This window comes from Centropristis striata, chromosome 21 (genome assembly GCF_030273125.1).
Source record: "Centropristis striata isolate RG_2023a ecotype Rhode Island chromosome 21, C.striata_1.0, whole genome shotgun sequence".
Taxonomy (NCBI): Eukaryota; Metazoa; Chordata; class Actinopteri; order Perciformes; family Serranidae; genus Centropristis; species Centropristis striata.
The window spans coordinates 6,816,290-6,841,176 of NC_081537.1; the positions used below are offsets into that span (position 1 = coordinate 6,816,290).

General features: G+C 38.6%; 3 protein-coding genes across 3 annotated transcripts; 1 reads left to right on the forward strand and 2 right to left on the reverse strand.

The window, feature by feature from the left end:
• The first annotated feature begins 5,116 nt into the window (after nt 1-5,116).
• On the forward strand, nt 5,117-6,807 carry LOC131959016 (RNA-binding protein EWS-like). The gene is made up of 5 exons (XM_059324100.1): nt 5,117-5,217; nt 5,311-5,369; nt 5,605-6,015; nt 6,147-6,671; nt 6,739-6,807. The coding sequence occupies exons 1-4, from the start codon at nt 5,204-5,206 to the stop codon at nt 6,668-6,670; spliced, it is 1,008 nt and encodes a 335-aa protein (XP_059180083.1). The 5' UTR covers nt 5,117-5,203; the 3' UTR covers nt 6,671; nt 6,739-6,807.
• A 3,467-nt stretch (nt 6,808-10,274) lies between these two features.
• Nucleotides 10,275-14,578, reverse strand: adprm (ADP-ribose/CDP-alcohol diphosphatase, manganese-dependent). Its single transcript, XM_059324094.1, has 3 exons — nt 13,928-14,578; nt 12,667-12,789; nt 10,275-11,710 (listed from the first exon to the last, which is right to left on the reverse strand). The coding sequence occupies exons 1-3, from the start codon at nt 14,562-14,564 to the stop codon at nt 11,388-11,390; spliced, it is 1,083 nt and encodes a 360-aa protein (XP_059180077.1). The 5' UTR covers nt 14,565-14,578; the 3' UTR covers nt 10,275-11,387.
• Nucleotides 14,579-16,040: 1,462 nt separating this feature from the next.
• rsph1 (radial spoke head component 1) lies at nt 16,041-23,051 on the reverse strand. The gene is made up of 8 exons (XM_059324108.1): nt 22,939-23,051; nt 22,718-22,831; nt 22,012-22,117; nt 21,735-21,825; nt 20,328-20,463; nt 18,464-18,535; nt 17,147-17,255; nt 16,041-16,950 (listed from the first exon to the last, which is right to left on the reverse strand). Exons 1-8 carry the CDS (start codon nt 22,987-22,989, stop codon nt 16,904-16,906), a joined length of 726 nt encoding a protein of 241 aa, XP_059180091.1. The 5' UTR covers nt 22,990-23,051; the 3' UTR covers nt 16,041-16,903.
• Nucleotides 23,052-24,887: the final 1,836 nt, after the last annotated feature.

Genomic DNA, 24,887 nt, shown 5'->3' on the forward strand with positions numbered 1-24,887 from the left:
TCTTCAATGCCTGTCCCCACACATATCCAGCCTCATAAGAAGTCTGGGATCTTCTTGACATGGATATCTTTGGTATCTTTAATGTCTTTAGCAGCAGTAGATGCCTTTTTTTGTGCCTATTCCAGCTGTGTGTTGTTGAACATAAGTTTACAGCTTGAATGATATTTTGCTCCGTTTCTTGTCAATGTGCTTTCTATGCCATTACCTTCATCTAGTCGGGTTGGACTACGTAAGATAGGCAGAGCATTTATTTTATGAAATAATGGAACATTTCTTGCAATGGTATCATAACCAGTATGATCTTGGTGTCCTGCTGTTTGTTTTCTCAACTGTTATGATGGCTTCTGCAATGTCTGCAGCAAATTCATAGGCAGAAGCCGAGGGTTTATCCTTTTACCACCTTTTAATACACACTTTGATGTATGGGATACAACTAAGTTCATGCCTTAACCCTACACTTAGTCCGATCGTTCATCCAATGCCATTTTTACCCTGTACGATCTGTACACCACCCGGTTAACTAAAACTACTCAGAAAGTTGTCGTCTCTTCTTTGACTAACTTTACAATTGGCTGACATTGAACCCCACTCTGAGTATAACAGCAGTCATATATCACCAGTGTGCCCTGGTAGTGTAGATACTCACTCTTGTCTAATCTGTCTATGATCAACAAATCAACACAACTGTATTATGATGTGTTAAAACTTCTTTTCCAGAATAATCTAAAACCCAATACATTTCTATGAGAAAATTGATCTTTTGAGGATCCAGGGGGCGGCCATCTTGAAAATAGAAATTTCAAGTGGCTGGGAGTGTTTTTTGTCAACCCAAGTAACTGTGGGTGGCTTATTGTCAAGTGACCCATGGAGACTGCTCATGCCAATTTTTATGCTTGTATCACCAAATAAACCATTATATCACTTAACTGCTCCACTAAGGTGTTGGCCATCTTGAAAAATGGCCGCCATCTTGGAAATTCAAATAACTGTCGGTGGGTCATTGTCAAGTGACCAACAGACTGCTCATGCCAATTTTTATGCTTGTATCACCAAATAAGCCATTATATCACTTAACTGCTCCACTTAGGTGTCGGCCATCTTGAAAAATGGCCGCCATCTTAAAATTTCAAATGTCTCGGACAATTTTCTTGTTAAGTGACCCATGGAGAGTGTTCATGCCAATTTTCACGCTTGTATCATAAACTGAAAGATTCTGGCAAAAATGAGCACTTAGCCGCTCCACTATTAGGAAGTTTTAGTTTTATAAACTTGCTCATTTACCAGGAAAAACAATTGTGGGCCTGGGAGGCTATATTGTCTAAAGACATGATCAGGGAGTGTAGAAGATCCATTGTGTGTCTCAGACATTCATAAGTAGGAATAGTAAGGACATGGTTTCAGTAACTTGGGTAACTTTAATCTGTTAATTGTGATAAGTTGTATCAATGTCAACTGCCAAAATGTTAGTCTCAGGCTTAACTAAATATTAAAGAAATCAAATTCCGAATTCAAGTAAATGCAAGACTAACCTTTTCTCTGTAGCGGTTTTGAGACTGAGGGCTTCTCAAAGTTTTGAAGAAATCTGAGCACTTCAAGAAATCCTCAAGTTCTATCTTAGAAAATTAAAAGTGGCACTTCAGAAGCTTTTTTCCTATGAATGCTTTGTGAATCTGGCCCCTGATCCCAACTGGAAATATTTATGCTTTAACTTAAAACACTGCTGCTTGACTTCACTAGACACAGCAAAAACATTTCAGTTATCCAAATTCACAATGTAGGCCAACACAGGAATTTAACTTGACACTACAGCACAATAAAACAAAGGTAAGACTTGTACTGTATTAAAAGTGAGATGCTAAATACTGTCTGGAATTGTGCACATCAGGCAACTCATAATTCACTTTTCAGTCCAGGCAAATATTGCATGTTATGCACAATTGGACTCAATTTTGAGGACACTGTTTTGAATGTCTTACAGTGAAGACAATTGGTAATGGTCAAAATGGCACAATTTCAGGGTCTTGCCCAAGGATACTTGGCCTAAAGACTGCCATCCTGTATTGTGAAGCTAATAGGTCACATGAACCCCTACAGCACAAATATCAGTCTGCCGGGGTTTTAGGAAAGAATCCTGAGACTGCTTGGCATTCAACACAAGCCTTGTGGCCCGAAACAACTGCATTGTTTATCAGCAGCCAAGACATTAATATAAATCTCATAGCTAGTATATAGCTAGCTAGCATAGGACTAGTGCAGTGCCCGTAGGAAGTATGTATTCGTATTGTGGTGCAAATTGCCATTTGGCCAAACAAATCCATGCATCTTTAGTGTTGGCTAATGTCTCTTGCTAGTGTAACCTTAAATACAGTGGTGGGCCGTCAGGGCCAGCAAGGCCTTCTCTGCTGGCCTAACATAACCAGAAATCATGATCATGATTATGATAAATTTTATTTTTCATTTACTTTCCCTAAATATCTAAAAGTATTCATATTCTCGTCATGTCATATTATGCTCCTTCCAGTGCTGTTGTTTTTAGGTTAGAGTTTTTATCCAATCAGAATTCAGCTATCTTATGTTGCCAGGCTGTATGAAATCTGCCCGGGCCTTCAGAATCAACAATGTGGGCGTCTGTGCACTGTAAGTGAACAGGCAAATACAGTTGATAGATAGTTGCGATAGCCAATCAGATCACGAGTTGTGTCAGTAAGGCCCTCTAGCTGGCCTCACGTTGAACGTGACATTTACGCGTCCTGTGATTGGATATGGATACTTACTAGTTTGAGCCACGGCAGGGCTATGCAGATCAACAGAGTCACACCCGGGACTGTTAACGGTATGTAAATAATCTGGCGCATTGGCGCAGCTGTGTGGTTGTACTCAAAGCAACAGGTCACAGAAAGTCGTGATACGTCACGTTTTGACATGAAAACGTTTTTTCACAAAGAGACTTGTTTATTGTGTCGCTGTCGCCAAAGTATGGCCGTCTTGTTAGTGTCTTTCTGATATTAAACTGCGATTTTGCAATTTATTGTACAATCTTGTTAAAGCTTGCATATTATTTGTGGACTCATTTAATAAAACTTTTTGGAAAGATAATTTTAAAGACCCTTTTATTTTTAAGTTTTGACAGTAGTATATCAGATGTGTTTTAATTGCTAATGCGGTATTGTTGATTTTTAAAATGCGCCGGATAATAGCCCATTTTGTACACAACTGAGGTGATGCAATGCCTAGTAGTGCTTAAGTGTATTTCTAACTACTCTCCAGTCCTGGTGTTATAAATGCTGGCATAATGAAAGGTATTTATTGACTAAGTTGGACATCACTGAAGGCCTAAGTGTGAAATGCACCGCCGGCCACTGCTTAAATAACACAGAAATGCATCTTTCCATCCGTATTATGCTTAGCTGTCGGTGAATAAACTTTTTACTGTTTTTTTAATGGATCAAAGTGATGCGGAAGAAAAGGCTTAAATCTCCGCTTAGCATGCTAATGATGAGATAGCACATTAACCAGTATGCTGCACTAAAAGTACATTAACATGAACCCAATTAGCTGATATACTATATTGCATGTAAGTATCTCATATCAAATGATTATGGGCATTGCGCTAAGCAACATGAATGTCATCCCTGAATTACATAGTATCAATAAAAAGGATAAAGCTAAATCCCCGCTTAGTTAATTGTGTTACTGACCAGGTGTAGGCCTATCACACAATGGGGCGGAGCTCCCCTAAAAGGGGGCGGAGCTCCCCTAAAAGGCGTCCGATCGGAAACAGTGCAATGCTGCAACACGTCCTACGTAAATAATATTTTGAAAATCTTCAAAATCGAGAATGCACACCTTCGTGCCATTCGCAAGACACATACGAAATCTGAGGTCAGTCTGACTAACGGTGAGAGGGATATGAACTAGACACACACACACACACACACACACACACACACATACACATACACAGACTCTTGCTTTATAAATAGATAGATAATATAAGGTGGCTCCAGTAAAGTCCAGTAAGTTTTGATGGGAGAAATGGAAGCTGAAAGAAGCAAATCAGATCATGTTTTACAAGTCTGAACTAAATTCTACAGGAAATATTCACAGCAGAATGAGTCAGCTTCATTAAATCCCAATAATCAGGTAAGAACTGTTCCCACACATTTTGACTACAATTATCAGGTCTTTGGGTTTTTATTGCTTAGACTTTGTGTATCCTTCTTTCCTTAATGTATAAATCTGAACTCTTGTTTCTTTACTCAGCTGCTTCAGTTTGAGCCATTTCTGTGGTAGTTTGTCAGAGATATGAACACAGTTGAGATTTATTGGAGTTTTTGGATCCAATCAATCTTCTCAACCCTAAAACTAAGCCCTTCTTTTCTTTTGGTAACATTTATTCAGCAATGGTCTGGTAACATCAATGTATACCTAAAGGTCAATGGAGGAAAATGGTTCAATTCAATAAAGGTAAAGTCTGATCATGCAGTAAACACATCCAAAAATCCAAAGAATCCATACTGGTTTTTAAGAAACACATTGAGAACAGAACATTTACGTTGCTTCCACACTTTTGGCCTGTTGTGTATATTATATTATATATTGGATTATAATTATTAGTCCTCATTTCAATTACTTTATATACTGCTGGGTCAGGTAAAGTTTTACATGTTGGGCTCTTAAATTATTTGCAGCCAATCACTAAACATGTTATCATATTGCTGCAACCAACCATTCATTTGAATGTTTTTTTTCCCAGAATCAGAAATACTTTATTGATTGCAGGGGGGAAATTGCTTTATCAAGTTTAGTTCTTAAACAAATATTGAAACTATAATTGGATTATTTTCACCGCTTTATTTTGCCATCAGACAGCCTTTTCTGTAAAAACAGTCATTTTACCTGGCAGAGTTTCTGGTCTATTGCTGCCTTTGGTTTTTAAAGGGTTAGTTTGGATTCATTGTATTCACAGTTGTAGTAACAAGTTGGTTTTTAAGACTTTAAAATGTGATGCTGTGAATACTCTCTACCACCACTGCTGAATCAGGCAGCAGGGACTGATTGGCTCCAGGTGTCATCAATGAGATTAATTAGTGCAGTAAGCATGTGGAGCTCCAGTATATAAGAACAGAGGAGCCACATTCACCTCACAGCACAGATCTTCTGTCTATAATCTGCACAGTCTTCTGCTCAGGACAAGGCAAACATGGTTTCTCTCAGGTAAGTTAAATGTGTTTATTTCTACTTTTTTGGAAAACAATTGCTCATGTTCCAGTTGGGGAATAACTTGCTTTTCCTGACACTATCTTACAGGGTTTCTTGGATCTGTGTGCTGTTGTTCAGCAGTGCTTATTGCTTTCCTAAACCTGAAGGTGAGTTTCCCTTTTACTATGACAACAGACTCTTTAACCACACACATGGTTTGACTTTGTTAAAGTTATGGCAGATCAGCCTTGTGGAAATGCAAATGCTCTAAACTAATCTTCAGAAACTGAAACTGCTTTAAGCTTTCTGAGATTCAAACAGTTGCAAAATCTTACTTGCAAAGAATCAAGTTGTTCAGAAATATTTATTGGCTGCAGAAGCTGACTCTATTCACTCTTCCAGACCACACTGCTCCCAGAGGCTTCAGTGGTGATGCTGCTCCTAGAACATCCCCTCTTTTTCCAGGCTCACAGGCTGCTCTGATGGACCAGCAGTATGGCCAATCTGCTGGCTATCAGCAGCCTTCCCAACAGCCCGGCGCTCCCACTGGAAACCAGTCCCCATCCGGTGTGGGAGGTCCCAGTGTGGTCCTAGGCACGTCACCAACTTATGATCCAAGCAGGTTCCTCGTGAGTTCTGGATCCAGCTCGAACAAACCTGCCAGCACTGGAAGCTTTTCTGTGCAGCATCAACCTGCTGGTGGTGCAGCATCTGGCCCAGTCTATGCAGCTCCAGCATGGGCTCCTGCTGCTCCTGCTGCTCCAGCATGGGCTGGCTATGGTTATGGATCTTCTAATGCCAATGCAAACACTGGTAGGTCTCAATCTTTTGTTAGCCCTCCTGTGTGGAGCCTTATTTTGCAAATGCCATGAAACTTAAAATCAAAGCATGCAAGATTGATTCAGAAGTGACTTTTGACTTTACACCTTAATTTCTGGTTCCAGGTCCAGCAACTTATTACACAGCTGACACCTCCAGCTATGGTTCTTACGACGCTGCTCCTGAAACCTCCAGCTATGGTTCTTACTACGCTGCTCCTGAAACCTCCAGCTATGGTTCTTACTACGCTGCTCCTGAAACCTCCAGCTATGGTTCTTACTACGCTGCTCCTGAAACCTCCAGCCATGGTTCTGATTCTGCTCCTGGCCTTCCTTGGGTTGAACAGCCAATTGAAACCTCATTCTCCGACCCCAGCAACTGGCTGCCACGAGGTGATTTCCCAGACTTCAGCGTCTGGGGGTCTAAAGCCAACTCCAAGATGTCCAAGACCGCTGAGAGTGAGGAGGAGACTTCCCCCATACCGTCTTCAACCTACATCATCCAGTCCGGAAACGGCTACCTGCGAGGACTTGAATACAGGTCCCACACTAACTACGCCCCAGAGGACCCAGAACCACTAGTGTTTGTCGCTGAGCCCGTCAGAGCACCTCGACCAGCTGCTCCTTCCAAAGGAGGAAAGAAATATTGAGGTAAAACTATCTCGATTAAGTTGTTTAATTGTGACTTCATCATGACTGACTTCACTTTCTTTTCCAGATGAACCTGCTGGTGCTTCAGCTGTTGCATGTTTGAGTCTTAATAAAAATGAGAATATGAAGACAATGAGATCATCTTGTTACACTTTTTTTTTTTTTTTTTTTTTTTTTTAACCTTCAAAACCAGTTACCACCTTTGTGTAAATGCAGTGAGGCTTGGGCATCAGATCCCAACTGGAAATGCATGGTAAACTTAAAATACTGCTGCTTGACTTCATTAGACACAAACTATGCAATTTGCAGTTATACAAATTTACAATGTAGGCCAACACAGGCATTAAACTTGACACTACAGCACAATAAAACAAAGCCAAGACTTGACTTTTCAGTCCAGGCAAATATTGCATGTTATGTACAAGGACACTGTTTTGAATGTCTTGCAGTGAAGACAATTGGTAACTGTCAAAATGGCACAATTTCAGTGTCTTGGCCTAAAGACTTCCAACCACTGTCCATCTGAGTCCAACTGTCCATAAAATGTAACTTATCAGACTTTCATGGCTATCTGCCTCTTAAAGTCAAGGGAAGTAATAGTTCCCCAATGGGAGTCCTGCATTGTGAAGCCAGGTTGAGCAATCGCAGGCTGCTTTTTAGCAGAACCTACGACCAACAGGCCACGGGTTATGAAAGGGGTTACGGGGGCGAGTACACTGTCGCCAAATACAAGTCTCTACGACAAACTGTTAAAGGGTCCTGGCTTATCAAACGGCATGGGATACTCAACTGTTAAACAGGGACTCTCTGCTGAGTACACTGACACCTCCCACAAGTCTCTACAACAAACGGTTCATTAGTTGGGGAAAGGGGGTGTGGTCAATCAAAAGGGGCAGGGTAATCTATGATCTGTTAAACGGGGACTCTGAGTACACTGAATCTTTTTCATTGATTGGATTCCAGGTTTGCTTATTCTGACGTCAATTAACTCTTGTTGGACCATTAGCCTAAGGGTCTACTTTTTCCACCAGCACTTAATGTTTAATGGATGTAATCAATAAAGACATGATACACTGAGCTTCATTATTACATTCTTTTTTTTTTTTTTTTTTTCAGCATTTCTTGACAGATGCACATTATTAGGGCAGGGCTTTGAAGGACATTGGCCGTAATGCATTAACAATTTATCAAATCAAGTCTTAGATATGTTCAGTTTGTATTTAGAAACTGGTGTACCATATCATTTTGGGACTGACTCATGGTAAGTTACACAAATGCCAAAAACTAGTGTTGGGACAACGAAGCTACGACCATGGTGTAGTTTGTTACAGCATAATGTTTGTGAAGATTATCCTGCTGAACAAAACACATGCAAAAATCCTCATAGGCTAATTCCTAACAGACCCCATGGTGATGCTAACTTCCGTGTTGGCCTTCAAAAATAAGTCATTTAATTTGCTCTCCATTGTGTTCAAATGCATAGTGTTGGGAACATAGACTATATATAAATAATGGAGGTAGTCACCGTGACGTGGCCCGTTGGAAGCATCAAGTTCATCGTTAAACTCGTCGCCATCTTTTTTCCGATACGGGGAGCAGACCATATCTGGACTGTGGAGGAGGAGAGGGATCTGATCACTGACTACAGCCTCTCTACACCTCAACCTGACTGAGAGAAGTCGCTGCTAATTCATGTTAGCATTAACTGGAGCATTAACTGGGATGTTAGTTTTGGCTAGCAAAAAACATAAACAAAATGTACGTTACTTACCTCAGAAAAATTAAACAGCGACTCCTTGGAGTGTCTGTTAGTCCAACCAAACGCTGAACAAGACATTTAATGAACAAAACGTCCAAATAAACTGTCATTAAGTGAAAATACAGTGAAAGGGTCAAAGTTATGAGACCAAACCATTAAACGTCCTTTTTTATATATATGTTATATTTAACTTTATTGACACGTTACCGTGGATTTGCATTGTTCTGCTTCTCTCCTGATGACGGCTGGCCTTGTTAGTGACCTGTCAATCAAAGGTAGCCACGCCCCAAATCATACGATTCTTTATCTTCAATTTTCTTCTAAATGGGGCCATTATTTGAACTATTAACACTATCAAATTGTCTTGAAGATTTTTTACTACATTTACATTTAGTCATTTAGCAGACGCTTTTATCCAAAGCGACTTACAGGAAGAATAAAAGCAAACAATGTATAACAAGGTATAGTGCAAAAAGAGGCATTAGTGCAGCAATAAGTGCTAGTGACAATGCTCTAAGGAGTAGAGTTGTCGTGGTGCTAGGAGAGAAGATGCTCTCTGAAGAGCTGGGTCTTCAGGACATTTTGAAAGGTAGAGAGGGACGCCCCTGCTCTGGTAGGAACTGGTTGTGCGTTCCACCAGCGGGGAACAAGAAATGCAAAGAGTTTGGATTGCCTTGGACCAACGGGGGGTAGAGCCAGGCGCCGTTCATTAGAAGAGCCCAGCGGTCGTGAGGTAGCATATGTCTGAATCAGGGCGTTCAGGTAGGTAGGAGCAGTACCGGAGACAACTTTGTAGGCAGCATTAGAGATTTGAATTTGATGCGGGCTGCAACAGGTAGCCAGTGGAGCTCGATGAGCAGCGGTGTGACATGTGACCTTTTTGGCTGGTTGTAGACCAGGCGCTGCCGCCTTCTGTTTCATCTGAAGTGGTTTTACTGTGCAGGCTGGTAGGACTGTCAGGAGGCGTTACAGTAATAAAGTTTTGAGATGACGACCGCTTGTGTCAAGAGTTGAGTGGCATGTTGAGTTAGGTAAAGTCTGATTTTTCTGATGTTGTAAAGTGCAAAGCGGCATGACCGGGCAACAGAGGCAACATGACTGGAAAAGGTGAGTTGGTCATCAATCATCACCCTCAAGTTTCTCACCACCCTAGTGGGGGCAAGACACAGGGAGTCAATTTAATGTTAATGTCTTTGTGTATTGTAGGTTTAGCAGAGGGGACCAGCAGTTCAGTTTTTGAAAGGTTCAGCTGGAGGTGATGTGCATTCATCCAAGTGGCTCCACGTCTGAGAGGCATTCAGAGACCCGTTCAGAGACCGAGGGGTCATCAGGAGGAAATGACAGATAGAGCTGAGTGTCATCTGCATAGCTTGATTGAGACCATAGTGTTGTCCTAAAATTTTCTGAGGTAATAAATCAAGTGAGAAGTTTTCTCATTTTGCATTGAAATGAATGGACAAAAATGTTTTTGCAGCCAAACTTAGCGCCCCCTGCTGGAATTTTCGGTAGAATGCAGCTTAAGGCACTTCCTGGTTTGCCTCCCTGCTCAGACCTGGAGGTTGCCGCCTGATACCAACAGATAATTTAGCATACTGCATTGCCAGACGGAGATATATAATTCTATAATAAATGAACAATAATTGATTAAACATTATAGTTGCCAACATCAAATCATGTTTGCAAAGGACAAGGGCCATAAGTCAAGTTGTCTTTAAGCAATCCAAATGAAACTCATGGAATTCCTGAATGTAAACACCAACTTTTGGTACAATGTGGCGACTTGCTGCATCCATTGTAATGATCAAACAAGTGTGTGACTGATCTCGACGGAATTAAACTCTCAGCCGTGACTTTGTGAAACTGCTCCTTGCGGCTATAGTTTATTATTCTTTGTATTGTTTTACAATGCATGTTGAACAATGTGTTGATCTTCTCACCTGAAAACTTGGTAATATCAGTTATAGCAAGCAATGCACTGCACGGTTCAACCTTCTCACTACATTGCACAATACAATATTGCTCAGCAAAAAAACAGTAAAAGTAAACTCGTAACTGGATTATGCAATATGTAACATGCAGAAAGGCAATTGAGCAATAGAGTCAGTTCCTTATTAAGATGTGTGTACAAATATGCAAATCATACAATCAACCTTCAAATTAAAATACAACCAGTGTAGAAGATATATCTTACACCTTGTCAGGATTATAAATAATAAAATGTCAAAAGTGCAATCATATATTTGAGGTACTGTATATGCTCTGCTGAGGTAAGTGGACACAGTGCCACAGACTGGAGCATATGTGCTTCTGTGTTTTTGTTATAACAGTTCCACCTTGGTCTTTAAAAAGACTTAAATAATTAAAAGAGAGTACTTGCATTACTGAGGTGTGAAAATAAAAGAATAAAAAATATGAGAAATAAAATCAAAACCATATGGGCAACATAATATATCAAGTTTTGTCCTTTACAGTAAAGTGATTTAAGTTTTCTGAACCTACCATTCTGTTCTGACTGTTCTAATATTTGCCTGTTTGCCACATTACTAATGATTATTCATCAGAAAGCTCATTGTGTAAATATTTTGTGAATGCATCAATGATTAATCCTATATCATCCACCCATCCATTCTCGTCCGCTTATCCGGGGCCGGGTCGCGGGGGCAGCAGGCTAAGCAGGTGGCAATATCAATACTGAGGTATTGATCAAAATTAAAAAATAAATAATAAAATATTTGTTTTTTTCCCGTATCGCCCATCCCGACCCTATGCTACGGTCTGGGAGATTTTCTTTGCTAAAAAAGTGACCAGTGTAGAATTCCCTGACTTCTGTTTTTATGCAAGAACGTAATAAACATCCTGTAAATGTCCCAGTCCAGAATATACTATACCTCTCTAAATCACAAAACATTCCCAACCATTTGCCTTGCCAGCTAGAGTATTGTATCAATCAGCACGTGTCATAGAGTACTATGAGCTGCATCACTAGGAGATTGAAACAGAAGGACTCGATCTGTGATCCTCCCGTTCCCTTTCAGCACCATCCGGTCCTCGTACACGGACACGGTGCCGAAGGCGTCGCTGTCAGGAGGCGTCTCGATCACACCCTCTAACGTCAAGTGGTGCACGCCTGTTTCTTTATCCTGGTGGTATCCACCGTCATGGTCGTGTCCAGCCATGAAACACACCACGCTGCTGTGGGACTTTATGATGGCCAGGAGCTCATCGAAGTTCCAGGCCAGGCAGATTGGGTCTGTGGAGCGGGGGTGGACCGGGAGGTGGCCTGGCCGAGAAAACAAACATTTAGATGTTTCTTTTTACAGGTGAAGCTGTTCCAAAAATCCATTTTACAAAAGTCCGGTCTCAAATTTAACACTTTGAGGACTCTTTAACCCTTAATAGGGCACTCATTGAAATACTTGTAAATTCCAAATTTCAACCCTAGAGAATATTGGAGGATATTACATACAGCCAGAATGTGTAAAAAACATACGGACCCGGGGGAGGGAGGTAATATTTTGAGAAAAAAAGTTTAAGACATCAAAGTGGCAAATCTACGAGAAAAAAATGCGCAGATTTATGAGATTTAAAGTGAATGTGCGAGAAAAAAGTAGCTTTCCCCCCCCCAGTTTTTCCTTTGTAAATCTGCAACTTTTTTGCGTGCAGATTTGCCACTTTAATCTAGTAAATTTGCAACTTTTTTCTTGAAATATTACCTCCCCCCGGGTTTGTATTTTTAGATCTAGATGAGTACTTACATGCTAAAAGGGGTATTTTCACTCAACCATACAGACAGCGATGGTTTTACACTTTTAACAACCAAAAGTACAGTTTGCTAATCTCAATATTCATATTATTTTTTTCATTGAACATGTGATTATCTATAGTCAGATTGCAAGAGAAATACAGTAAGAATTTCAAGCATTTTCAAGCACTTTATCCAAAATCCAAACACTTTTTAAACCTTGAAAATATAACATTAAAATTCAAGCATTTTCAAGGATTTTAAGCACCCGTACGAACCCTGATACGCACACGGAGAGATGATGTGGGGACGGGACTGATACAGACAGGTAGGTGCTTGTTTTGAAGCGCAGTGGGAGGGCAGCTCGGTATATTCAGTTTGTGTGTGTAAGTGTGTAAATGCACACTTGTTACGAACAACACCTCTGACCTTCAGAGGGCCATGCTAAAGGTGTGTGTGTGGAAATGTGATGAGTTGACTCAGGTTTTACTTACTGACAATCGTGACTCTTTCCTGCCGGTCGTCGGCGGAGGAGAGAACAGAGTGGAGCCAGTCCAGCTGCTCCTTACTGAAGCCACCGTTGAACATAGTGAACCTCTGCTGCAGGTCATCACACTCTGAAACAACAGTTTTAAATATTAAATCATTATCTCATTGCTCTTCAATGTAAGTCACCCTGGCTTTTAATCAAGTTTAAGTGGACATCTGTCAAAAAACTCAATTTTATTCAAATTTTAATTTATTTTATTCTATTTTAATTTTTTATTCTATTGTTACATTGTGTTTATGTATTTTAGTATTTTAGTTTTTACCTTATTTCTTGCTAACTGTGATATCTGTACAGCATTTTGGTCAACCCCGGTTGTTTTAAATGTGCTCTGTAAATAAAGTTTGACTTGACTTGACTGGTGTCCCTGAAATGGGTAATGTATAGGAAAATGTCCATTTATAGTTATGTACATAACCAGCGGCAGACTGAGGCTGTCTGAGGGGCGGAAAGTTTTCTGGTGTGCAACAGCTTATATGACATATCAAGACGTCTTCCTAATTTTAAGGTCTGCACAATCAGATTCTGTTTATTTAGAGCGCTGATTCACTTTAATAATGTTTTATTTATTACAAACTTTGAAAATTATTATGAATGTTAACACTTTATTTTGAAGGTGTCTACATAAGAGTGACATGAGCGTGTCATAAACATGACATGGGATGTGTCATGAACATTAATGACACTTTGAAGTAACATTAATGCTCATGATACTTGTCATGTCATGTTTCTGACAGGCTTGTGTGACTCTTATGTAGACACCTTCAAAATAAAGTGTTACCATATCTTACTTAAGTCACAAAGGCATGTTAAAAAAAATTGTCTCATCAGTCATTTATTTCAGTTAAGTTTCAATTAAGTTACATAATTTACACACAGTGTTATTACTATGCCAATGGCCATCCTTTGTTACATCCTTTTTGAGTGAAATGATCAATAAATGTCATATGTTACACTTTTGGTGTTTCCTGCAAAACTTGAAAAAATGACTTAGGCGATTATTTTAACAGGGTGACGATGAATTACCCAACATACACTTTGTATATTAACACAACACAAGAGTATTACACCTCATTGTACATCACACTTTCACACACAACCTCATTTGGCCATAACTGAAAAATCTACTTAATCTCCCACTATATGAATACATACTTCCTACGGTCACTGCACTAGTTAACCCAATATAAAAAGACCTGTGAGTGTACCTGGGGGACAGTTGAGGTCCTCGTTCTTGTTGAACTGTTTGATGAGCCTGAACGCCTCTCGGTGCTGCTCACTGGTGTCCTCTCTGCCCAGCAGGCTCACATCATAAGCGTCCAGCAGGATGAAGGTGAAGCCGGGCACCGGGCTGAAGTGGTAGGCGTAGATGTCGGATCCGGCCCGGGCTCCTCTCACGCTGTCCTCGGCGTGCACCGTGCTGTTGAGCCGTGAACTCAGCAGCGCGCTCCTGCTGAAGTTATAAAACTCGTGGTTGCCCCACACGTGGTGGACCTCCACGGGGCTGGAGCTGAACTCTCTCAGGACGGCGTCCAGGGCTCGGTCGGAGGCGTCCCGGGCCTTGTTGAAGCCGTCGATGACGTCCCCCAGCTGGAGGATGAAGTCCGGTCTGACAGCTGACTCGGACCAACTTTCCTGAGCGTTCCTGAGCAGCTGGAGGCTGCTCCGGTAGTAGCGCCTCCTGGTCCGGGTGTAGTTGAGTCCGTCGTCCATGTCGGCGTACTGGATGTCAGCTATCACCCCGAAGGTAAAGAGAGGCGGCTGGGGAGGACACTTGTCCATTCTCGGTGTTGTCTTTGGTGTTATTGTGTGTGAGTGCATTTGCCGAAAAATATGAAAGCGCATTTTCTTCTTCGTGTGTTTTCATGGCGGTTGGCAAACAGCTTTTATGTGCATTACCGCCCCCTACTGGATCGGACTGGAGACGTCAACAAGTTAAAAACTATATTGTCACCCTCTGGAGTCTCCAAAAGCTCCAAATAATCCAGACTTCTCCATCATATCCAGAATAGAAAACAAAGCAGCGTGGAGCTCTACTGTAAATTTACCTCTAAAGTTCTGGCTGTAAACTCCATGAGGCCAGTTTCAGTTTGATGATGATATACCAAGTAAAACTGGAGACAAGGTCAAATAAATTTTGTATAAAATGATAGAACTGGATGTAACCCTCTTATATGTTATATTTGCAATCTTTGTTCACATTTGCAACGTTTAAAATTCGTTATTGAGCATGATAGTGTTTTGAAAGTAAAAAAAAAAGGTTCAAAATCACATTTTATGTTGGACTAAAGAACTAAAAATGACACAAAATGACCAAAAAAAGACACAAAATGACCAAAATAGACACAAAATGACAAAAAAGACACAAAATGACTAAATAAAGACAAGAAAAGACATGAGGATTCAAAAATGGACAAAATAGACCAAGACTCCATAGATTTAAAATAATCGCCTAACTAATTTTTTCAAGTCTTGCATTAAACACAAAAAACTTCACCAAAAGTGTAACATATGACATTTATTGATCCTTTCACTCATAAAGGATGTAACAAAGGATGGCTATTGGCATAGTAATAACACTGTGTAAATTATGTAACTTAAGAGAAATAAATGACTTAGGTAATTTTTTGAACATGCCTTTGTGACTTAAGCAAGATATGGTAACAGTTTATTTTGAAGGTGTCTACATAAGAGTCACACAAGCCTGTCAGGAACATGACATGATGAGTATCATGAGCATTAATGTTACTTCAAAGTGTCATTAATGTTCATGACACATCCCATGTCATGTTTATGACACGCTCATGTTACTCTTATGTAGACACCTTCAAAATAAAGTGTTACCAGAGTGCAGTAACTACATTTTTTGGGTCAAAGGTCAAATAAATCGTCATGATTTTTTAGCATAAAAATGACATCATCAATACATGTAGAATAAGTGTCATATCACTTATCTACTTATAACCCATTTGGCTGGCCAGTTAAAAAAACATTTAAAAAAACTTTAAAGCAGTTTTTCTCAGTTTTACCCTTTGCTAGTTACTGCAGTTAGACTTTGTAGGGCAGTATACATGACCCGAGATCAATTGTAGGAATTCCTTTAATCTGGATGTGATGTTTTCCTTTTCCAGTCTGTTATTGAGAATCAATTCAGTTTTATTTATATAGCCTGGAACCAAAAATCACAAATTTGCACAGATGGGACTTTTGAACTGGGGGGACGAAGCTGTCAGCAAATGATTTCAACTCAGTGAGTTATTTTTCCACTCCATGCCTTAACCCAAGTATGTTTTATTAAAACATTTGTTAAATGAACTGTAGTGAAAACAACAACCAACATATTTACATTAATAAAAAGAAGTTTGTACATGAAATTCCCAGTGCAGCCAAACAAATTTACTGACTTGAAGCTGACTCAATGAAGGACCCAAAAACATCTCTCCTCCTTTATTACCCTGAACATACTGCTGGGCGATTTCTTGTCTTTCCAGTCTGTCAAGCCATTAGAACCAGTGTTTCCCACAGGATTTTGTGAGACTATGATGGTGTGACCCAAACAGAGTAGGGGGTCCGGGGGCATGCACCCCTGGAGAAATGTCTACCCTAAAAGCCTAAATCATTACATATTTTAATGAATTATTATAAAGGAGAATATGAGTTTTATTTAAGGCGTCATATTTTGACAGTCTTCTTGTAAATTCTGTGGTGGACTCTGCTAACACATCCATGTGCTTTTATTTTGAAAGCTACATGTGTTTGCTTTTATTTTGAAGGCAGGTCTAACACATTCTTACATACCGCCTTATGGTGTGTTCATTTACATTAAAAGTTGGAACTTGGAGCTCAGAACAACGTCGAAGATTCTGACATTCTTGTAGACCTTGAACGCACCATTAGGTACCACACAAACACCAGACTCTATGTGCTGCAATGTAAATAAGTCTAACTAATGGAGAATAATCCTCTGTTTTGCGATGTTTGTCGCCTTATGTAAGGACAGTTGGGGCGGGAGGGTCCCTAGTGCTATCTGCGTGCATGTGTACAGGGGATATCTTCTTCTTCTTCTTTTCTCTTATTTTGCTTCAACACCGCAATAATCTCAACCTTTAGTTTGCATATTTATGAAGGTATTTATTTCATTTTGTAAACAAAGGTTGGAAAATGCAGCATTCTGATCACAAAGGTCAGTTCTCTGCCCTCTCTTCTACTAGAGCACTCTCCTTTTCCCCACCTGAAAAAAGAAAAGACATGAACACTTAAGTGCTGATTTGAACCCATTATCAACGTCTCTGTTCCTGTTTCTTATAAACATAATGGCAACACTTGGAACTACAGCATTACACATTATGGTTTATCTACTGCAGGCCTTTTGTATTGTATTAGAAGGTACTGTTGTTGTTATTATCAGCAGTTTAAATAAAGTTGACCTGAGGTGTTGTTGCCTGGAGACCACAGCGTCAGACCGGTGATACACTTAGGGATCCACTTGAGGACGACGGTGGAGGTCAAGTCGCCCCATTCTCCCTCAGCTCGGTCCTGCAAAGGTGGAGCACACTTTTATGTGTTTGGAGAAGAAATACTCCAAAATATAGAATCGTAACAGATTTTGGTTCTTATTGCATGCAAATGCACATGCAAGCCTGAACACATCTGCAAACTCCAGGCTCACTGCAGCTCACAACCCAGACATAGTTCTAGTTATCAACATGCATTTTCAAGTTTTTATAGTTTACACGACCAATCACATCATGCATATAACTGAAAACAGCAAAAGATTACTTCTAGCTAGGGCTGGGCGATATATCAATATATTTTTTATAGGGCCGGGACTTTAACGCGTTAATTAAGATTAATTAATGACACAAAAATTAACACGGTCTGTTGGACTTGAACAAAAATAAACAATATTTTTGTTGCTTAAGCTTATGTATTCAGTCATTACTCAATGGTATACTAAAAATCCATGTGAAAAAAAAATTACTTCTCACTGTTCTCAGGTCAAATATTTATATTTTTAAAAAAATACATAAATGCTGCCCTTACTAGGGTTTGTCATATTTAGTTCTTTTGTAATGTTTGTTATTCTTTTCTCATATAAATATATTTATTTCAAAATTGGCCTATTTTATTTCATAGGCTATTTTTACTTACGATATTTTTTATTTAAATGTGCACTTTATGGAGCTTTGATTTAAAAAAAAAAAAAAAGTACTCCCGTTGTTATACAGTATTTATGTTAACTTAAATAAACGGTTTCAATAAAACTACTTGTGACATGTCATATTTGGCTTTGACTTTGACTAAACATTTGCGATAAAATTATCGGGATATAAATCTAATATATTGATATTCAGCCTAAATATATATCGGGACATGACTTTTGGTCCATATCGCCCAGCCCTACTTCTAGCGCTATATTCAACAGCAATGCATTCTTAGACATTCTCGTATATGAAAACACCCCAAGAGTGACACATGTCTGTGTTTAAGGCATCGCAGCACCTCCTCTACTCCCGCTGAGGTCCCTGAGGTGAGGTAACCCTCCCTGGAGCCCAGGTAGGGAGACTTCTGGGTTTTTATGTGTTTACTTGTCTCCTCATCGGTCACTGGCTGGAGTTTTAGTTAATAGAGTTGTCATGGTTACGCTGTGTGTCAGTGCACTGGGTATCATGTCATCATTCAGTGTGCCACTTTTCTAGATTATTGTGAGGAAATGAAGCTGACTTGGGTTGATGTTGACATACCTGCTCTGCTTGGTGGTATTCACCGTGCTGCTCACACCCGATATCAAACACATACTTCCCCGAGCCGCAGGGCTGCAAAACAGGAAGAGGATGCAAGAGACAGCTCCAATACTGAGGCAGGAGAATCTTCGGTAACGCTTTATATTAAGGTCCTTGTAATAACCATTAATTAACAAGTAATAAGGCCCTTGTAAGTCCTTACAAGATGCTTATTAACATTATTGTGTGTTTATAAGCTTATATAAGTGTTAATAATGGCATTACAAACACCCATGACCCCCCCATTATGTCTTTGCCATGCCTTTATTAATCTTATTTTGTTTGCTTATTGATATTAAAATATACTTTATTGCTCATCTATTATAAGTTAACTATAAGTTAACTATGCTTTTTGCAACTACCGGATCTAAAGCGAGAACAATGCCTTATTACTTGTTAATTAATGGTTATTAAGGACCTTATTATAAAGCGTTACCGAATCTTCTTTCATAATAACAATGCTATTGATCACAATGATACAAAATAAAAAAATCGGGTGATTCTCATGAAGCCAGTCTAAGTTCTGTCTGTGAAGATTATAAGGACATACTTTATTAAACTAAATATATTTCACTTTGATATGAATGAACAATATAGCCATAATGAGGCACAATTCATTGTTTTTTGTTAAAATAATATTTTCTATATTTTTTTTACATCTTTTTGATTCACAAATTTGCGTCCAGGTAAAAATGTCATGGTTTTCCCACACTTACACTTTTTATATACAATAAATATTTAATAAACTTTATAAAATTAAATATACATTTGTTTAAAAATGTATAATTTAACAGAATTTTATCAAATATAATGGTTTTCAACAATATATAAAGAACAAAATCTGAATGGAAATTGATGAGGAAAAATGGTTAAATGTTACGGTAATGATAGAATTGTTTGCATTAAAATATGTGTATATTTTAATAAAATACATTTTGGTGATACCAGCTACCCTTGAGCATATTTAAGTGCTTGCCAAAGAAAAAAAAAACAACCTTTCGTTGTTTTTTGTATTTAAAAATGTGCTACGGTAACAAATTTTGCTCACAGTGTCTCTAAAAATGTCAGAAAATACCTTAATTTTTAAAATATACATTATAAATTCATATTAAACAGTGACTTTAGATTGTATATGTTATAAAGGATCAAAGAAAATATGTATTCAATGCTCTTGGATTTTTGCTATGAGCTGTACCATGTTCATGGGAATCACCCCATCATTAAAGTAAAACTATTATTTAGCACAGTTTGTGTAGCTTGAGTCAAATTTTGGGGCACTAAAACAACAGTTCAGCATCTTCTTAATTTGGAGTGCACCTTTTATGTTGCTATACATTCTTGCCTATAAACTGTGATGGATGGGTAATCATTTTATTGTTTGCCCACCCTGATGATTTACAACCTGTCATCATCATGTCTTGGTCAATTTCTAATATTGTTCTGCTTTCTGAAAATCTCTCTTCAATACTTAGCAATCACATCGCCAGTTTCTATCTAATAATACCAAATTTCGAAGAAAAAAAATCAACAAAAGAAATTGCAAATTAATTCTCTTTTTTTTCATTTATTACTGTTTTTGGATGATCAGTAGTTGGTTCATCAAGATAAGCAGTAGGTGGCGCCAGTTCTACAGTTTACAGCCAGAAAACCTTTACATGTCCAAAATGATGTCATAACAAAAGAAGCACTCAAATGTTGGAAAACGATGGAAAAAATAGATGGAAAAATGCCAATTGTGCTTGTTTTTTTAATTGAGCAGGTCAATTAATCATTGTATTAAGCATTGGTTAAGCGTTTTGTACTGAGTAATCAAAGGAGAACTTACATTATTACTGACAAAGTTCCCCTTGTATCTGTTGTTAGAGTGGATGTACTCTCCGTCTGACTCCATCTTGTCATTTAGCCAGGAGCCCTTGTACTTGGAGCCAGTCTGTTGGTAGTGGTAAATACCCTGACCATGCCTGGCAACCAGATAGCAACAGTATGTCAGCAGTTTAAAAGTTTCTACCTAATAAGAAAGGATTTGGAAATGTACACGAAAAAAGAACCTTGGCTACATTTGGTTGAAAAGTGACATTTTTTCAGACATCCAAAATACATATGGATGATTCTCATGAAGTTATGTCTGTGGAGATTATAAGGACATACGGTTTGTGTTAAAATAATATTTTCTATGTTTTTTAAACATATTTTTGATTCACAAATTCATTAACGTAATGCGTACAGATAAAAATGTCATGGTTTCCCCACACTTATATACAATAAATATTTAATAAACTTAAAAAAATATATATACATTTGTTTAAAATGTATTATTTAACAGAATATAATCAAACATAATGGTTTTTAACAATGTATAAAGAACAAAATCTGAATGAAAATTGATGAGAAAAAATGGTGAAATGTTACAGTATTGATAGAATTGTTTGCATTAAAATGTGTGTTTATTTTAATAAAATACATTTTGATGATACCAGCTACCCTTGAGCATATTTAAGTGCTTGCCAAAGGAAAAAAAAAGTCAGAAAATACCTTAAAATGATAGATTATGAATTCTTATTAAACAGTGCCTTCAGATTGTATATAAGGGTCAAAGAAAATATATATTCAATGCTCTTGGATTTTTGCTATGATCTGTACCATGATCATGAGAATCACCCATATGACGATACCTTATTTTACCTGCATGTCAGTGGCTGTATATCATATGTAAATAGGTCCTCATGTAGGGCTGGGCGATATGGCTCTAAAAGATTATCACGATATTTCAGGGTATTTTTGCGATAACGATATTCTTGAGGATATTAAAAATACTGAAAAATACATAGAAAATTATTTTTTTTGTCTGTATAAATAAATAAAAATCGTACAACAAAATAAAAATCAATCATTAATCGAAATGTAGTGTAAATTGCAAATCTCAACAGTTGCCAAATACAAAAAATGTACCCTTGAGTATTAGCAAATAATAAAAATAACAGTCTGGGGGGAGAAAATTGTGTACATTTTATAGTACAATGTGATCCTGATGTATATTGAAATACAGTATTGAAACAACGTATGCAACATATGCAACATATACAACAAATCAATAATTTTCCCAAGATAAATCACATTTTGATGCATTTGTCTAACATTTTGTTTAAATCAAGCAGGAATGTGTTTTCAGAAATCAAAAGCACAAACATCTCAGTGACATTATAGACTTGTGATTTTAAAACTGCAGATATACCTCATATGATGCAGCCACTCTCCATCATATGTGTCTCCGTTGGGATAAGTGTAGACACCGTGACCCTGTCTCAGATCTTCAGCCCACGACCCTGACACACAAAGAAGGCAAACAATAAAAGTTTGTTTCTAAAGCTCCGTGTAGAGGCTTCAGCTTTACCTGTCAGGTAAAACAGCTTGAAACCTTCACATGACTGTAAACAGAAATGCTGTTAGACACCCCGGCCTGCACACACACTAATGAAATACTTGATTCATATGCTTTAGCTTTATTCTACCTTCATATTTAGAGCCATCTGGATAGAAGAAGGAGCCCTGTCCATGTTTCATGTTCTCATAATAGTCTCCCACATATCTTGCTCCGTTCTTGAATCGATATGTTCCCTATTCAACAAAACACCAAAGATAATAAACATCAGTCAAAAAGCATGAACAATACAGAAAAAGAGTGCAGGTACTAGATTAATGTGTGGTGCATTATGAAGACAATGGAGAACTGGGACTGTCGAGCAACTAAATATATCTAAATGTATCTTATATCAAGCAAGAATGGGAAAGAATTAGGGGGATTAGGGATGGGCAACTTAAATGCTGCAGGGGGCCACAATTTTTCATGGACACTACCACAGGGCCACATATAGGACCGTGCACTTAACCAGATATGATGAAACTGCAATTTTAAATATGTTTACAGTGCAGTAACTTAATATATTTCATGCTCAAATGCATGTATAACAGTATAAATAGGATAAAAAAGGTTTGAAGCAAATAAAAAATAACCACTTACTGTGATTTTTTTTTTTTTCAGTGCAAGAACAGCAGACCAACATTAATTGCAAGAAGTAGTTTTGTGCATTTCTACACTGCACTTTTAAGATTTCATGCACAAATGCATGTAGTTGTACTGAGGGCCACTTCAAGTGAGGGTGCGGGCCGTATGTGTCCCCCGGGCCTCCAGTTGCCCACCCCTGCTCTGGACCATACCTGTCCGTGCCTTCTGCCTTTCTCGTACTGTCCCTCATAAATGTCTCCGTTGGGCAGGACAGCTTTACCGACTCCGTGTCTTTCTCCTGCGTCGTTTCTGCCCCCTTCATACTCCTGAAACAGACAGAGAACACAGGTTAACATGTTAGCTGATGCTAATGTTACTTCCGGGGTCAACTAACAGAGCGACAGACAGTAACGCGAGTTTATTTCTGTCTCACCCCCAGTTTACTGCGTTCCTCATCAAACTCATCAGATCCGACATCCGACATGGTTCACTGTCCGTTTCTAAAGTTACAGTAAAACCTGCAAGGACCTCAGGTCAACTCTCTCTGCTACTGCCTGTGTACTGTTACCACGGCAACAAACAGTCCCACGTGACCAAGAGTGTTTTGTTGCTATGGTTCCCACAGCTCATCAAATCAATCAAATCTGTAGTTGAGTATTGTTTGTTTATTCTAGATGTTTGTTTATTTTGATAATATTTTGTTTTGCTGGTAAATTGTTTAGTTTAATAATCATTATTGTTTAGCATAATTAGTTTACATATTATTTTTGTGTTTTATGGTATTTGGGTTGGCACCATGGGGGCCTGATGTACCTGGGTGGGCCTGTGGTTTTAGACCACCGCGCAGACAGGCAGCAGGAGCCATGTTTCTTTGTTCTCTTTGTTTGCTTGCTCGCAATGGATAAAATAAACCTTTTGGAACTAACAATCATGCATGGACTTCAGCTTCTTTGCCTGCATACACCACCCGCCCATGGTGCATCAGTGGCATTTTGATTAAGTTTGTTTTAAGTTTAATTTTGGTTTTTTTTCCGGACAAAATTGCCACTACAAAATCAAATCAAATTAAATCAAAATTAATTTATTCATCACCGAGGGGAAGTTCAGTTAGTCTGGTAGAATCTCTGGAAGAATGAATGTATACTAATAATGTATTCTGCCCTACCAAGCCAGTAACTACATTTTTGTTCAAAATTGAGTTTTCTCTAAAAATGAACCTCTTAATGTCTGTTTTATCTTGTGACAAAGTTTTAGATTTCAATTTTGCTTCATTTCAAAGAAATAATTATATAAAAACCACAAATTCCAACTCAAAACCAAGCAGTAATTGCACTTACCACAATCTGCTTTGGATATATACTAATGGTAAACACATTAGCATGGTAACAAATACACACTTCCTACGGGCACTTTTTTAGGAAGTCATGAGAATTGTGCTGCAAAAGTATATGAGTATAAGATTATATTGCATGCCAGCAGCCTCATTATTCTTAAACCCAGCTGTGTGAAGCCATTCAACCCCAAACAGATTCAACATATCCTGCATTATTGATGATAATGAATGAGCTGTTGCTCAGAGAGGAGCAATTGTCCATCAGCTGTCCATCAAATGATATCAAAGTGCATCTCTGACAGATAATAGACTGTGTGACCTCCGTTTAGCAGCCCTTTATTTAGACAACTTGAACTTGACTTGACATTAACTCATAAGCCGTGAGATTTTGCCATCTGTTGCATTAAGGATTAGAATAAATGCAAATGCAATCCACTGCATTCACTTTGGCTTTCTGAGACTCGTGAGGAGGCAATATTCAAAATGCCGAAGCAGTTATTCAATCAATAGAAACACACATGCCGGTTAAAAAAAGGCAAATGAAAGGCAGTTTGTGGCTGCAGTGATAATCCACTGCATCATTGTCCTCACACTCGGTATCATTGTCCCTTTGAGGGCAGTCCCTAAGAATATCTCACTCCTGATTGATTCCCTAAAGCAGCCATGTCTAAGATCTGCTGGAGGTTCATTGGCTGCTTGTTCATGATTTAGCACCTTCTTGCCCGTTTACAGCCATCTAATCTTCCTCTCATGACACCAGAATTACAGCTGAGTCACGGCTTGAAAACCTCAACTCACTCAAAGCTTCATGTCCCGTAACCATGGATACAGTGTTGGGGAGGGTTACTTTTAAAACAGGGGTCTCAAACTCAAATTACCTGGGGGCCGCTGGTATCAAAATGACTAAAAAAAGACACAAAATTACTAAAAAAAAGACACAAAATGACAGAAAAAAACTAAATTACCCATAAAAGACACAAATTGACCAAAAAAAAGACACAAAATTACTAAAAAAAGACACAAAATGACCCAAAAAAGACACAAAATGA

Bases quoted from the DNA above. Each gene is read 5' to 3' on its own strand.
- LOC131959016 (XM_059324100.1), top strand. The intron at 5,370-5,604 runs GTGAGTTTCCCT...TCACTCTTCCAG, and splicing joins TTGCTTTCCTAAACCTGAAG to ACCACACTGCTCCCAGAGGC. The intron at 6,016-6,146 runs GTAGGTCTCAAT...TTCTGGTTCCAG, and splicing joins TAATGCCAATGCAAACACTG to GTCCAGCAACTTATTACACA.
- adprm (XM_059324094.1), bottom strand. From the start codon at position 14,564: ATGCGCTTTCATATTTTTCGGCAAATGCACTCACACACAATAACACCA. The intron at 12,790-13,927 runs GTACACTCACAG...CTGTTGTTTCAG, and splicing joins GGACCTCAACTGTCCCCCAG to AGTGTGATGACCTGCAGCAG. The intron at 11,711-12,666 runs GTAAGTAAAACC...TTTCTCGGCCAG, and splicing joins GGAAAGAGTCACGATTGTCA to GCCACCTCCCGGTCCACCCC.
- rsph1 (XM_059324108.1), bottom strand. From the start codon at position 22,989: ATGTCGGATGTCGGATCTGATGAGTTTGATGAGGAACGCAGTAAACTG. The intron at 22,832-22,938 runs GTGAGACAGAAA...TGTCTGTTTCAG, and splicing joins AGGAACGCAGTAAACTGGGG to GAGTATGAAGGGGGCAGAAA. The intron at 21,826-22,011 runs GTAGAATAAAGC...TTTGTGTGTCAG, and splicing joins AGATGGCTCTAAATATGAAG to GGTCGTGGGCTGAAGATCTG.